Genomic DNA, 13,178 nt, shown 5'->3' on the forward strand with positions numbered 1-13,178 from the left:
TATATTAGGATTCAAGTCCATTCTTAGCCATGGAAGCTCACTGCTTCAATTACTCTCAGCTCAACCTGTCTTATAGGGTTGTTATTGTGGGGAGAAATTAAAGAGAGATCTCTATGTAAGTTGCTTTGAGTTCCTGGAGAAAAGGCAGGATGTGAACCAAATAAACAAAGCAAAGCAATTGGGACTACAGTAGCAGATCCTTTATGGCACATGACCAGTGTCAACTGAGGGCTTACAGAATCATTAACTGTTGTCTGAGAGGAGGTGATGAAGACCTGCCAATTAATAAAATGTCATCACTGCCAATGACATCTGGCTGTAGAGTCTGATTCATGGAACTGTTCCATTATTGTGACAGTCTATGGAAGTTACTGATGTACATATTTGTACTTTGACTGGGCTGCCATTACTGTATGTCTCTTACTAGGCATTAGCCTCCACTTCACCTGTGCTTACCTAGCCACCAGTGCAGAGGAGTCATCATGTACAGTTCATTAAAATTAAGCCAAGAGACATACTTGGACTTTGGAGAACATGTTTCCCAATTATAAAAAGCTGCCATGGTGGTGTAGTCAATGACTTAGTAAAAATATCAGGTAGAACACAGAACCCTGAGAAGCATCAAGAGAGGTGTCAAGGGCACCAGATTGGGGATCCCAAGATTAAGCTATAAAGAACAAATTTCTTTCTGCAGAAAAATAAACATTTGTCATACTTTAATCATACTGGCAAGCAATCCCCAATGAGTTTAATACTTAAGAATGTAGTCTTCCTCTCATCATACAGCTATTCATGAAACAAAGACATTATTTCCATTCTGGAGTTTGGAAAAAAGAATTAAGAGTGCATGTAGGCCTGTACCACCTCCACTGGAAGTAAATAAATTAACACTTCTTGTTACAGCAACCATCTTTTCTACCAAATACCTGATTACCTATGTTAGAAATTTACATACTATACACTTACGCCAATGAAGATCTTAACAAAGAATAGCAAGGAACCTACCATGCTGCTCGAGATACGTCTGGAGTCTGTTGATGAGGTCTTGTTTGTTTCCTTTTGCCTCCAATCCTCGAGCCAAACATTCCTGTTTCAACTCAGCAAGCTGTTAAAGTAGAAAGGATTTAACAATCAAATACATGTGATCTCCTATAGATACGTAAAATTTGAAAAATGTTTTTAAAGCTGATATCTAAAGATCAGGCCAAAGCCTCCATCTGGAAAGTCTGGGAGATGACCTTGAGGCAAGATTCTGTTACTACAGCCTATTTCAATAAAATATAGCGCTAATCTTCCTGTAGAGTTGGTTTCCTGATTAGGTCGACCTGTAGAGCTGACACTCCTGCAGGCAGATGCTGTGATTTAAGGATGACTGTGGAGTCCTCTCAGATTTTTACATCATCATGACCTTGAAAGAAAAGCATCAATTGGAGTTTGAAATCAAGAAAACTGAAGGATTTCTCCAAATGTAATTAATATTGGTCAGTGAAGACCTCAAGTTGGATCCATCTTTTTAGCTTACTAGATATCAGTAACAATACATAAATTATTTTCTTAAAAGCTCATGCTAACAGCTGCCCGACAAATAGGAACCCTGAATTTCCATATTACAGAAAGCTTTACTTGTTCAATTGCTGAGTCAAGCTCCTGGAGCAAAGTCGCAAAAGAATGACAAAAAGCAACACGTAGCACTTGCAGACGGTTTACAGATCCTTAAAACAAACGTGAGAATAGGGGCGCTGTTCTCTGAAAAGGGAAGAGAAGGACAACGACGGAGGGGAAGGGCCATCTTTAAGATCAGGTCAGGGGCGGGAGACGACTATAGACCAAGTAGCGTGACGTGAGGAGAATCACAGCATCTCTTTCCCGCGCTCTCGGAAAGGTGACAAAGCAGTCAGTCCACTAACCCACCCACAAAAGGCAGCTCCCTCCTACAGCCAAGAGAGAGAAGAAGGCCGAACGCTCCTTCGGGGCAAACAAAAGAGGCGCTCCGCTGAGACCGGCCTCAATACCTTTAACTTGTGCAGTCCTACTGTCTCTGCCGCCATCTTATCTTCGCCTGCCTCAACAATCCAACCCCCAACGAAAACCCCCTCCAAGTCCTGCCCAATCCTAGCCGCGCTCTCACTTGAACCCTACACCTCCAAACATCACCCCTCGCCATTGGTTCTTGAGAAGATCAGGATAGAGGGTAAGAGTGGCAAAAGGAAACCACCAATAGGAAGGTAACAGTGTGGCTGGACTGTTCGCTGATTGACTGATTGGCGAGGAGGAGGTGGAGACGCGAGATGGTTTCCTGGAAACCGCCCGCAACGTAGCTACGTGCGGAAAAGAGACTGCTGTTGCTGCTGCTGCTGCTCTTCTTCTCGTCGCAGGGACAGGCGCTGTCGCGGAAGCCGGCAGGTTAGGCAGCTGACACGGGCTAGAGCAGAACTGGGGGCGCTTGACTGCTTGTGAGAGAAGAAAGGGATCCTTTAGGGGACTGAGTGAGGAGCGAGGATCCCCGTCGCCTAAGGTTTTAAGGCGTTTTCTGAGATAAAAAAATACAGATCATTCTGAGTGGGTTGGAATATCCGCGCCTTTCCCAGCTTCCTGCCCTTCAGATGTGTCGGGACTACAGCTGCTAAGATTGCCTGCTAACTAGAAGTTGTTGCCCTAACACATCTGGAGGACATCAAATTGAGGAAGGCTGAGGTAAGAATTGAATGTACTATTACAAGAACCTCTCGTGTCCTCGGTTTCTCGACCGTAGTATTGTCTATACTTTCTGGAAACAACTATATTCTTTCTTCCAGAGCTGTTCATATTCCAGGGAGAAACAGCAATGAATAAGGTGTTTTTACAGTAGTTTTTCTTTCTGTGGAAATCATGATGATGAAAACCATTGGGAGGTGCATACTTTCCTTCCAGCCATAACCATGCTCTACAGATTCAGGGTGGAAAGAATTTGCGTTGCTGTTCATTCATACCGCAGGATCAGGCAAGCTGAGCAATTAACAAATTACTGCTGTCACCATTTGCTTTGTTCTCCCTGGCTTTGAATTGAGTTGATAGTAGGGAGAGGTCTAGCCTACAGCTCCTGATTTACATCTACAAGAGGCTGCTGGGTGAGGTCATCTGACAGTGTGGGATAGAGTATGATTAATATGCTGACATTAATATACCAACATATGAGTGTCTACACATATACACATCAATGTATCTTTTCTCAACAGCATGAATGTTGGAGTAGCCCACAGTGAGGTGAATCCCAACACACGAGTGATGAACAGCCGAGGCATTTGGTTAGCTTACAGCATTTCAGTGGCTGTGCTCCATGTCATCTTTCTCAGCATTCCCTTCTTCAGTGTCCCTGTGGTCTGGACTCTAACCAATGTTATCCATAACCTGGTAAGTCAAAACTTTTTATTCCTGATCAGGCTTTGTTCTGAGCATTTAGGATACAAATAGACAACTTTTAATCTTGGAGCCTCCTATATGGTCTGCCACAAGTACCCAAATTCCATCCCACTGCAGTTTCATTCACTGTGCAATTTGTTTAGGAATTTCTACCAAAATAGTCCTGTCCTTAGGTAATCCTGCACATCTACTTGGTAATCTGAAAAGTGCAAGAAGTCATTCTTGCTACCTTTATTCTTGTTGTATTCTTCAGGAAAGTAAGAAAGGAAAATGGTTATTCCCTTTTGTTGTTGTTGTTCCTCCCAGGTGATGTATTGGTTTCTCCATACAGTGAAAGGGACTCCCTTTGAAACGCCTGACCAGGGCAAGGACCGCCTACTCACACACTGGGAGCAGATTGACTATGGTACACAATGGACATCCTCTCGCAAATTCTTAAGCATTTCACCAATCATCCTGTAAGTGTTAGGTACTGCTCAAGCCAACAGTACCTAAACATGTCAAAGTTAATTTTACTGAATTGAAATACAGTGAACACTACAAAGATTTCACATCAACTACTATGATGAACTCTTGCCATCTATTTCCCAGTTTACTAAGGCAATCTTGCAGTTTCAGTTCCATGGGCTGTTCAAAAGCCCTTCAACATAAGGGGTCTTAAGCATGTAGCCCACTGAGGTTTTTTGTGCAGCCCACAATCACTCACGAACAGTAACAAACATTAAGGTGCTGCCAGAGCCCGAATCCGGTGAGGGCAGCTCTGCTGGTCCCTGCTCTCCATTGCTGTCCAGTTTTCCTGCCTTTTTATCTTGTAAAAAGGTAGTTTTCAAGCTGTCTTCAAGCTTTGTCAAGAGACTGGGTAAGTCTTATGCACAGGGGTGACTGCTGCTGCACTGGCATGAGATAGTTGCTGCACAGGCGCACAGCTTAGAGGAAACATGGCCAGTAACGTCTTCACTTGTACGAGTTTGTTTATGCTAGTTGGCATCAGGGGTGCACAAAACACAGTTGCTGAGGTTTGCTACTACAGTTAATTGTTCTATTAATTTAATTAATTTAATTGTTGTATTAATACTTACTAAATATTAATATTTGTTACATTTTGCATGTGTATGAATGTGGCCCCCTATTAGATAATTAACACATGTTATATGTAACATGGTCCCCATATTCATTTGAATTTGAGAGCCCCAGCTCATCAGGATTATCAGCCAGGTGCACCTGGCATTTCTGTGCTATTATCTTCTCAGCCCTTAGCCAAGAATCATATATTTGAAACTGGCTGAAAATTTCCCAGGTTTGTTGAGTCAAAGAAGGCTTTTCTTTAAAATTGCTCCTGTTTTAAACCATAAAATGAGTTCTCTCAAGGACAGAATCAAAGTAGCTCGTGCTCTTCAGACACACTTTTCACGTTCTTGGAATACTTAAATCCAAAACTCCAAAGCAACCGAATTAGCTACTTCTGATGTTACGCTGCTCTACCCCAAATAGATTTTTCACCAGTCTATTATCATGGTAGAAATTCATACACTGCAACCAGAAAGTGCTGTGTTTGTGACGACAGAGCCGCCAGTAATAACTCTGTCTTCGGAGCTTCAATTCAGCTCCAACAGAATACCAAGTCAAAAGTATGCTCTGTTCCGAGTTTGCTGTTACATACTACCTGGGAGAAATCTATGACTGTCATAGTGAATGTGAGGGCAGTCAATATGAATGTTGGAAATCTTTGAAACAAAGCCTGACTGGCCCGGTTCCCCTAGTCAGCAGCAATAAAAATTGGAATCTATACACTATCTGGGCTCCTCAGCCATAGCAAAAGGTGCTCAAAGACATAAAATAAAATTTCTGTAGATTGCCAGAACTTTATAACCCCTCTCTGGTGTACTGTAATATGGAGTAATCTGGTGGGCTGAGTAGCTGAAAGATTTCCAACTCTACCTGCACCTAGGTCACTGTTATGCAAACTAGATTCACATTTTCATCCAGATTTTAGATGTTACATGAGTTATGTTTCTTTCCCAGTCAGTGAGTACCTGATGTGAAAAAGCATCCTTTGGTAAGAAGTTCCATATTCATTATCACTGTGGTTTCCTTGCTTAGATTGAAACCTGCAGCAAGGGAAGGACAGTCAGCATTCTGATTGAATCTGTGGTTTGATTTGCTCAGAAGTCCCTGTTGCTCACTTACTATGGCCTAAATGCTGGACTGCCAGTAATTTCACTTTCTTAAAATATTCAGGTAGTCCTTGTTTAACGACCACAGTTGGGGCTGGCAAAGCGGTTGCTAAGTGAAATGGCAACTATGCTTACAATCTTACTTCAGCTTTCCTTTGCCTTACAGACCTGAAAAGGTTGTAAATGTGAGGATTTCTTCACCGTCTTAACTGTGAATGGTCACTAAACAAGGCAGTTGCTAAACGAGGACTACCTATAATCACTATATGTCTATTTCTATCACCTTTCCTTAAATGAAAACTAAGTCAAAAAATGAATTGGAGAGGCTTGAGTTAATCTGTGTAACTAATACAGTGTATTTCTTTCCCTTCAGCTACATTTTGACCAGCTTTTATACGAAATATGACCATGTGCACTTCATAATCAACACCACCTCACTACTAAGTGTCCTTTTGCCCAAATTACCCCTATTCCACGGGGTCCGTATCTTTGGTATCAACCAGTACTGAAGCAGCTGGAATCTTGGCACTGCTGAGACTTTATTCTTCCAAAGAAAAACTAGTTCCAGGAAAGTGTGGGCAAAGCTGTGATCACATCATCTCAAACTGCCTGGAACCAGGTTTAACTGGGGCAGGCAGAGCCTCCACTTCTCAAATGACTGAGCTGTATTGAACGTTCTTCAGTGTTTCTTGCAAGGAAATATAAGTCATTCTCCCTGTGGCTAGTCTGTACTAGGGTTGGCCTCTCTCTGGTGGAATGAAACAGTAGTTGAATTGTCATGTGAACGTGAGTTCTCTAGCTCTTCTCCTGTTGCTCTTAGTAGTGTGGGACTGGGATCACTTTCTGGAAGAGATTTAATGTTGTTTAAACCCACCTTTCTTTTGTTTGTAAACGTCTCTTTTTCAGACGTGGTGCTGATAAGCTTGTGTTTTTCCACTCTCAGAAAAGTGAATTGTCCTGCTGTGACAGTTCTCATAGTTATGCTGTGCAGATCACCATGTTTTGTAAATTCTTGCTTGGTGAGAACATGTTAGCATAACTTTGCTCATTCCAGTTGAATGCAAAATGCAGAATTTTGTACTGTACCGCCATTTTCTTTTGTTCTCCCTCTTGTGCTCTCCCCCCTTTTTCCCCACCCACACTTTAAAATAGCTCTTCAGGTTGTAAAGGAAAAATATAACACAACACTGAAGTTGGAAGATTCAAATTAAGGTATGCATTTAGTGAGTGCTCTGCACTGCTTTTGTTCTCACTCATTTTTATCAACCTTGCTTAGACCATCCCCGTGAAGTTGTCAGAATAAAAAGATAATGGCACATGCAGATCACTGCTCAATTTGTGTATGAACTTTATTTAAGTTATGATAGTTCCCCAGCTTGTAAAAAAATACTAGAAAAAAGTTATTTTTATAGGGCAGACATCTCTACCTTGCTGTTTAGAGGCTGTAGCAAGAGAGAGAAACTTCCTGGGATCTCATTTCTTGTGAGATTATCTGTTTCTTTACACATCCATGAAAGTGATCCAATATTATGTTGAGGGAATTGGTTTAAAGTTAAACTACAAAGAGGGTGCTCTGTTTACTGGTATTTAAAATAGCCATCTTTAAAAAGAACAAAGGTAGTAAGAAACAAGTAAATAAACACAAGCTTATAATTATCAGCAAACACACTTTGTAGCTATCTTTTTTATGACAAAAGTTTGTGCTAAATGTTAAAACTGGTTTCAAATTCACTTCAATCTAGGCATGAGGGCGTATTAAAATTCTCAAGGGACTGCACTGTATTCTCTGTCATCCCTTACCATTAGCTGTACTGGGGGATGGGGTAGCTAATAAAAGTGTAAGACTAAACATCCAAGAGGGCTACAGATCTAAGTAAGAACCAGGTATGCTACTATTACGTTAAGTATAAAAGGGAGATGTCATGATCACCGTTGCGATGCTTGTGACATCGCAACGGCTCGCATGACAATGCAGGGAAATGGGTCCCGGGCGGATTAAGGGAAAAGGCAACTAGGTAACAAAAGAGAGCAACAGGTGCTGGCAACAAAGTATCAACTAGCCGGAGGCATGGAAGAGAAAGATACAATGTTGCAAAGAAAGCAATTGACAAGACCAGACCACGAGACGCGCCCGAGCTGTCGAAGAGATTACGAACCTGATCGCCCGGCAATGAACCATCACCGGCCAGGGAAGCAATCGAGGAAACGCCCAGAGCACAGGAGGGGCTCTACGACCCCTCACCTACCGAAGACGGAACCGACGGGGCTCGGGGGCGCACCCGGAGTAAGAAGCGGTGGAGCGCTGACCGGCGCGGGCCATTTAAATCCCGTTCCGGCACGCTCCACTCACTCTCAGCTTTCTTAAAGGGCACGCATACTGTTACTCAAATAAAACCAGAACCTAAGCCTACACTAGTGTCTGTGTTTTTACTGGGTAGCAGGCAGAGCCTGACAGAAAGCTGAGAGTCACCAAACCAAAGTCGCCAAGCTCCACCGGACGAAAATTTTCCGCAGGAGAGATCAACTGGCGAAAACGGAACCAGGGACGGCAATGGAGCCAGCACTTCACACCAGAGGCGTGAAGGACGGCCTGCAAGAGGCAGAGGTGACCCGACAGCTGCTGGAGGCGGCGTACCCGAAATGGGACACGGACATCCTCCCTGCCCACACCGCACCCCAGTTCCAGACCTGGAGCTCCAACCCAGACGGGAGAGCCCCAACAGAAGATGAAGTCGGGGACCAACAACTCCTCACATGGGCCGGCGGAGCAGGACCCTGGACGGGAACACCCTACTCCACCTGGAGGCTCCGCTACCCCCAAACGCCCGAGCAGGAAGGCGCAAGACTACAGACCGAACAGCATCCGGCAGCACCGACGTCGGACGACCAGGGCACGCCAGACGGGGTCACGGCCCTGGAAGCCAAGGTACGAGACCTGGAACACATGCTCCAGTCCCTGGCAACAATCGTAGGCAAGTGCTCCAAGACTGAGGCGGCACAGGGGGTAAGAGGGGATCGGGGCAACATACCCACCCCGCCAACAACCCTGAGCGGAAGGGGCCAAGCACGAGACTCTGTCGCAGGGCTTCGTGGCCCCAGGCCAGTGGGAGCCATCCCTCACCACCCACAGGTAAGGGTCCTGCAAATTGGGGGGTTCGCCAAAGACTTCCCCGTACAATTTGACAGGGACCCTACGAAACTGTCCTTCCTTCTCACGAATGCGAGGGACTACATGGCCCAATACGGCCATTACTTCAGCACAGAAGCAGCCAAAATCTCAGCAGTGGCCACCAAGCTCCAAGGCAGGTCTGCGGACTGGTATGTGCAGATGTCTGAGTCCGGAGCCCCAGCCTTGGCCAATTTCCACGACTTCCTAGCCGAGCTGAGGCATTACTTTGTGGACCCCCTGGCGAAAGAAAGGGCCAAGTGCACACTTCAAGCGCTTCGCCAGGGAAGAAAAACGGTGGCTGACTACGCCCTCGAGTTCAAGGTTCTTGCAGGCAAAATCACGGAATGGTCTGAGGCCACCCTGATCGACATGTTCAAGCGTGGCCTCAACCGGGAGGTACTACAATGGGCACTCTACAGGGACGACCCAGCCTCCCTTTACGGGTGGATCTGCCTAGCCGGAAAAGTGGAGCACGCTCAGCGCACGTTCCTGCTTGCAACTGCAGATGACAAAGTCCCTCCCAGCACAAGAGGACCAGTCCCACAGTCGGGCCCAACCTGGCACGCAGACCAACAACGGAGGCTTGCCCGCGGGCAATGTACCAGGTGTGGGAAGATGGGCCACTAAGCGGCGGACTGTTTCAAGAACAGGACAACGGATCACCCGCCCAGACCAACACCGAAGACGCCGCACAAGCCATCCAACCCCCCCAAACGTCTGACAGGAGCGCTAGCAACCCCGGATGAGGACGCGGACGCCTACCTCGCAGGGGACGTGATCGACACCCAAGAACAGCCAGCGGAAAACGCCCCCCACCTGCTCTAAGCAGCGCCGCTGGGCAGGTGGTGAAGAAGGGGCGCAACAACCCCAGGGTGAGTGACGATTGCTCCATCCTGGCAGGGACAATTGAATTCTCGTACGGCCCTAGAACCATCGCGGTCGAGGCTCTGGTGGACTCTGGATGCTCCAGAAATCTGATCCACCCAGACATTGTCACCGCATTAAAACTGCCCTGCTCCCCCCTCCCTAAACCGCTGGCGTTCCAACAACTCGACGGCTCTACAGCGCGGGGGCCACCCAGAGGACCGGAAAGGTCACCCTGACAATGGGCACCCACAAGGAATCCATAGACTTTGTGGTAACCCAGGTGGGGAAACCCATAGTAGTGCTGGGGATCCCCTGGCTAGCACGCCACAACCCACACATAGATTGGAGGACACACTCCATCAAGTTCAAAGACGAGGTCTACCAGGCACCGACACCGGACAAACCATCTGCTCTGACGGTGGGGAGGGCAGAGGTCGTCGACCAAACCCACGACCCCCCCCCCCAGAAGGACTGCCGGAGCAATACGTGGACTTTGCAGATGTCTTCGGAGAAGAGGAGGCGGACCAATGACCCCCCCACCGCAAGATGGACTGCACAATTGAACTGCTCCCAGACATCCCATTACCCAAGCCCAAGATCTACCCCATGACCCAGAGAGAATTAGCGGCGCTGCGGGAATTCTTGGACAAAAACCTCTCCAGGGTCTTCATAGAACCAGCGAACTCGCCGGTTGGAGCACCCATCCTATTTCGTGAAAAGAAGGACGGCACCCTGAGACTATGCACCGATTACCGTGGATTAAATTCCGCTTCCCTATCCAACAAATACCCCCTACCTCTCATAAAGGACATGCTGGCACACTTGTCAAAGGGAAGGGTGTTTTCCAAACTCGACCTCCGCGAGGCGTATTACAGAATCCGCATCAGGGAGGGGGACGAGTGGAAAACGGCGTTCAACTGCCCCTTGGGCTCCTTCCAATACAAGGTACTGCCATTCGGTCTTGCAGGGGCCCCGGGGGTCTTCATGCAACTCATCAACATACTGCATGAACATCTATTCAAGGGCGTACTGGTTTACCTGGATGATGTCCTCATCTACACGAGGACGCAGAGGGAACACGAGAGGTTAGTGAGGCAAGTTCTCACTAAGCTCTGGAAAGCCAAGCTCTACGCTAAGCTGTCCAAGTGCGAATTCCACAAGTCGCGCTTGGACTACTTAGGGTACAGAATCTCTGACAAAGGCGTAGAGATGGAACCCGCGAAGGTTCAGGCAGTTTTGAGCTGGGAACACCCACGCACCAGGCACCAGCTTTAAAGCTTCCTTGGGTTGCGAACTTCTATAGGTCCTTCGCGAGGGGGTTCACGGAAATTGCCCTGCCCTTAACCGATTTGCTCAAGACCAAAGGCGTCGGGGAGACGCGCAAGGTCAAAAACCCAGGGGCTGTACTTAATTGGACTCCTGCCTGTCAAACCGCGTTTGACAGGCTAAAAGCGCTGTTCACAGCAGAGCCAATTCTAGCTCACCCGGACCCTGAACGGCCTTTTGTGGTGCAGGTGGACGCCTCTGACTTCTCAATAGGCGCCATCCTGCTGTAAAAGGATGCCGCTGGAATCCTGAAGCCATGCGCCTATCTCTCGAGGAAATTCTCAGAGACAGAGAGGCGCTGGCACGTGTGGGAAAAGGAAGCATTTGTGGTTAAAGCAGCACTGGAGGCTTGGCGTCACCTTTTGGAAGGGATGACTTGCCCGTTTGAGGTCTGGACAGACCACCGCAACCCCAAGGCGCTCCGTACGCCCCGGCGCCTCAGCCCCAAACAGATACGCTGGGCTCAGTTCTTCAGCCGGTTCAACTTCCAGCTGAAGTTCATACCAGGCAAAAAGAATTTCCTAGCAGACGCACTCTCCCGACTGCCCCAGGATGCAGAGCCTATCGCCGACATCGTAGGGACGGTGGTCTCCGATTCCCAACTGGGTATGGCAGCTGTCACCCGGGGACGCGCTCAGGGATAACCTGCCCCCCCTCGCAAACAACTACTGCGCAACCCGCCCCTAGACGCAGGCAACCTCAAATGCCAGGTGGGTTACGGGCAGATTTTACAATGGCGTTAAAATCTGACCCCTGGCTCCTCGCCAACCCCAACAAGGTCACTATGGCACAGGACCTCGCATGGGTGGAGGGAAGGTTATATGTACCCGACTCACAACGGCAGGCGATCCTCAACAGATCGCATGACAGCAAACAGGCTGGTCACTTCGGGTTTTTGAAAACCCTACACCTAACTCGGAGACAGTTTTGGTGGCCCTCGCTGAGGAAGGACGTCAAGACGTATGTGGCATCCTGCCCAGTGTGCGCTATGGCCAAGCGACCGGCTGGCAAACCCCAGGGGTTGCTGCAACCCATGGCTGAACCCTCCTGCCCTTGGGATGAAATCTCAATGGACTTCATAGTAGACTTACCGCCCAGCCAAAAGAAAATGGTCATTTGGGTTGTAAAAGACTACTTTTCAAAACAAGCGCATTTCATCCCCTGCACCTCGATCCCGTCAGCCCAACAGCTGGCGAAACTGTTCCTAGTCCACGTGTACCACCTACACGGCTTGGTGACCGATGGGGGCACACAATTTACCTCAAGGTTTTGGCAGGCTTTTTTGAAACTGATAGGTACCCAGCAAGCCCTGTCAACCTCCTGGCATCCCCAGACGGACGGATCCACAGAGATCCCTAATGCCACACTGGAGCAATTCCTCCGCTCCTACATAAACTACCACCAGGATGACTGGGTGGACCTCCTCCCGTTTGCAGAGGTCGCATACAACAACGCGATACACCAAAGCACGGGAAAAAACCCCTTTGGGGTGGTGTCGGGTTGGGAGTTCGTCCCCATCCCTGAACTACCTCAGCCTCCGTCCCCAGAAGTGGCCGCCTGTGATTGGGGTGAGAAATTCGCAGATTCCTGGCCGGTCATCAAGGATGCACTTAAAGAGGCACAAACCGCGTACAAATTGCAAGCGGACAAACACCAGCACCAGCAACCAACGTTTCAGGTGGGGGACATGGTCTATCTATCCACCAGATTCATAAAATCGCTGCAACCGTCAAAGAAGCTGGCCCCCAAGTTTATTGGACCATTCCAGGTGACACAAATCGTGAACCCAGTCACGGTGCGCTTGGACCTGCCCCATAATTTAAAGAGACTGCACCCGGTATTTCACTGCAGCTTACTCAAGCGGCAAGTGATCCCTCCCGGTGGCACCCACGCATGCCCCCTCCCCCCAGTGATGATAGACGGGCAACAACATTTCGAAGTGAAGGAGGTACTTGACTCCCGCAAGCGGCGGGGCTCCCTCCAATACCTAGTAAAGTGGAAACACTTTCCACACCCTGAGTGGGTCGCTGCCTGTGACGTCCAGGCCCCCGACCTGCTCTGCACCTTCCATACCGCCTATCCCTCCAAACCTGCGGCTTAACCTTCTCAAAGGGGGGCAGTATGTCATGATCACCATTGCGATGCTTGTGACATCGCAACGGCTCGCATGACAATGCAGGGAAATGGGTCCTGGGCGGATTAAGGGAAAAGGCAACTAGGTAACAAAAGAGAGCAACGGGTGC

At 48.0% G+C, this 13,178-nt stretch overlaps 2 protein-coding genes across 4 annotated transcripts in view; one reads left to right on the plus strand and one right to left on the minus strand.

Moving 5' to 3' along the window:
* SARNP (SAP domain containing ribonucleoprotein) overlaps positions 1–2,099 on the minus strand; it is a 74,301-nt gene extending 72,202 nt beyond the window's left edge. For both annotated transcript variants that reach the window (XM_063293528.1, XM_063293529.1), the window contains exons 1-2: positions 2,013–2,099; positions 1,006–1,105 (exon numbers count right to left, since the gene is read on the minus strand). In XM_063293528.1, the coding sequence (XP_063149598.1) occupies positions 1,006–1,105; positions 2,013–2,048 (136 nt within the window). In that variant the 5' untranslated portion in view covers positions 2,049–2,099. The remainder of the gene's footprint in view (positions 1–1,005; positions 1,106–2,012) is intronic.
* Positions 2,100–2,315: 216 nt separating this feature from the next.
* On the plus strand, positions 2,316–6,884 carry ORMDL2 (ORMDL sphingolipid biosynthesis regulator 2). 2 transcript variants are annotated; one of them, XM_063293530.1, is made up of 4 exons: positions 2,316–2,403; positions 3,216–3,390; positions 3,706–3,857; positions 5,947–6,884. In XM_063293530.1, the coding sequence occupies exons 2-4, from the start codon at positions 3,217–3,219 to the stop codon at positions 6,080–6,082; spliced, it is 462 nt and encodes a 153-aa protein (XP_063149600.1). In that variant the 5' UTR covers positions 2,316–2,403; position 3,216; the 3' UTR covers positions 6,083–6,884. The 2 variants fall into 2 exon arrangements, with proteins under 2 accessions (XP_063149600.1, XP_063149601.1); XM_063293531.1 differs by lacking the exon at positions 2,316–2,403 and adding an exon at positions 2,612–2,694.
* Positions 6,885–13,178: the final 6,294 nt, after the last annotated feature.

This window comes from Candoia aspera, chromosome 2 (genome assembly GCF_035149785.1).
Source record: "Candoia aspera isolate rCanAsp1 chromosome 2, rCanAsp1.hap2, whole genome shotgun sequence".
Classification (NCBI taxonomy): domain Eukaryota; kingdom Metazoa; phylum Chordata; class Lepidosauria; order Squamata; family Boidae; genus Candoia; species Candoia aspera.

What these genes read in the sequence shown, in the direction of transcription:
- ORMDL2 (XM_063293530.1), top strand. Translation starts at nt 3,217, where the DNA reads ATGAATGTTGGAGTAGCCCACAGTGAGGTGAATCCCAACACACGAGTG. An exon ending in CCAATGTTATCCATAACCTG is followed by an intron (nt 3,391 to 3,705) that starts GTAAGTCAAAAC and finishes TGTTCCTCCCAG; the next exon opens with GTGATGTATTGGTTTCTCCA. An exon ending in AGCATTTCACCAATCATCCT is followed by an intron (nt 3,858 to 5,946) that starts GTAAGTGTTAGG and finishes CTTTCCCTTCAG; the next exon opens with CTACATTTTGACCAGCTTTT.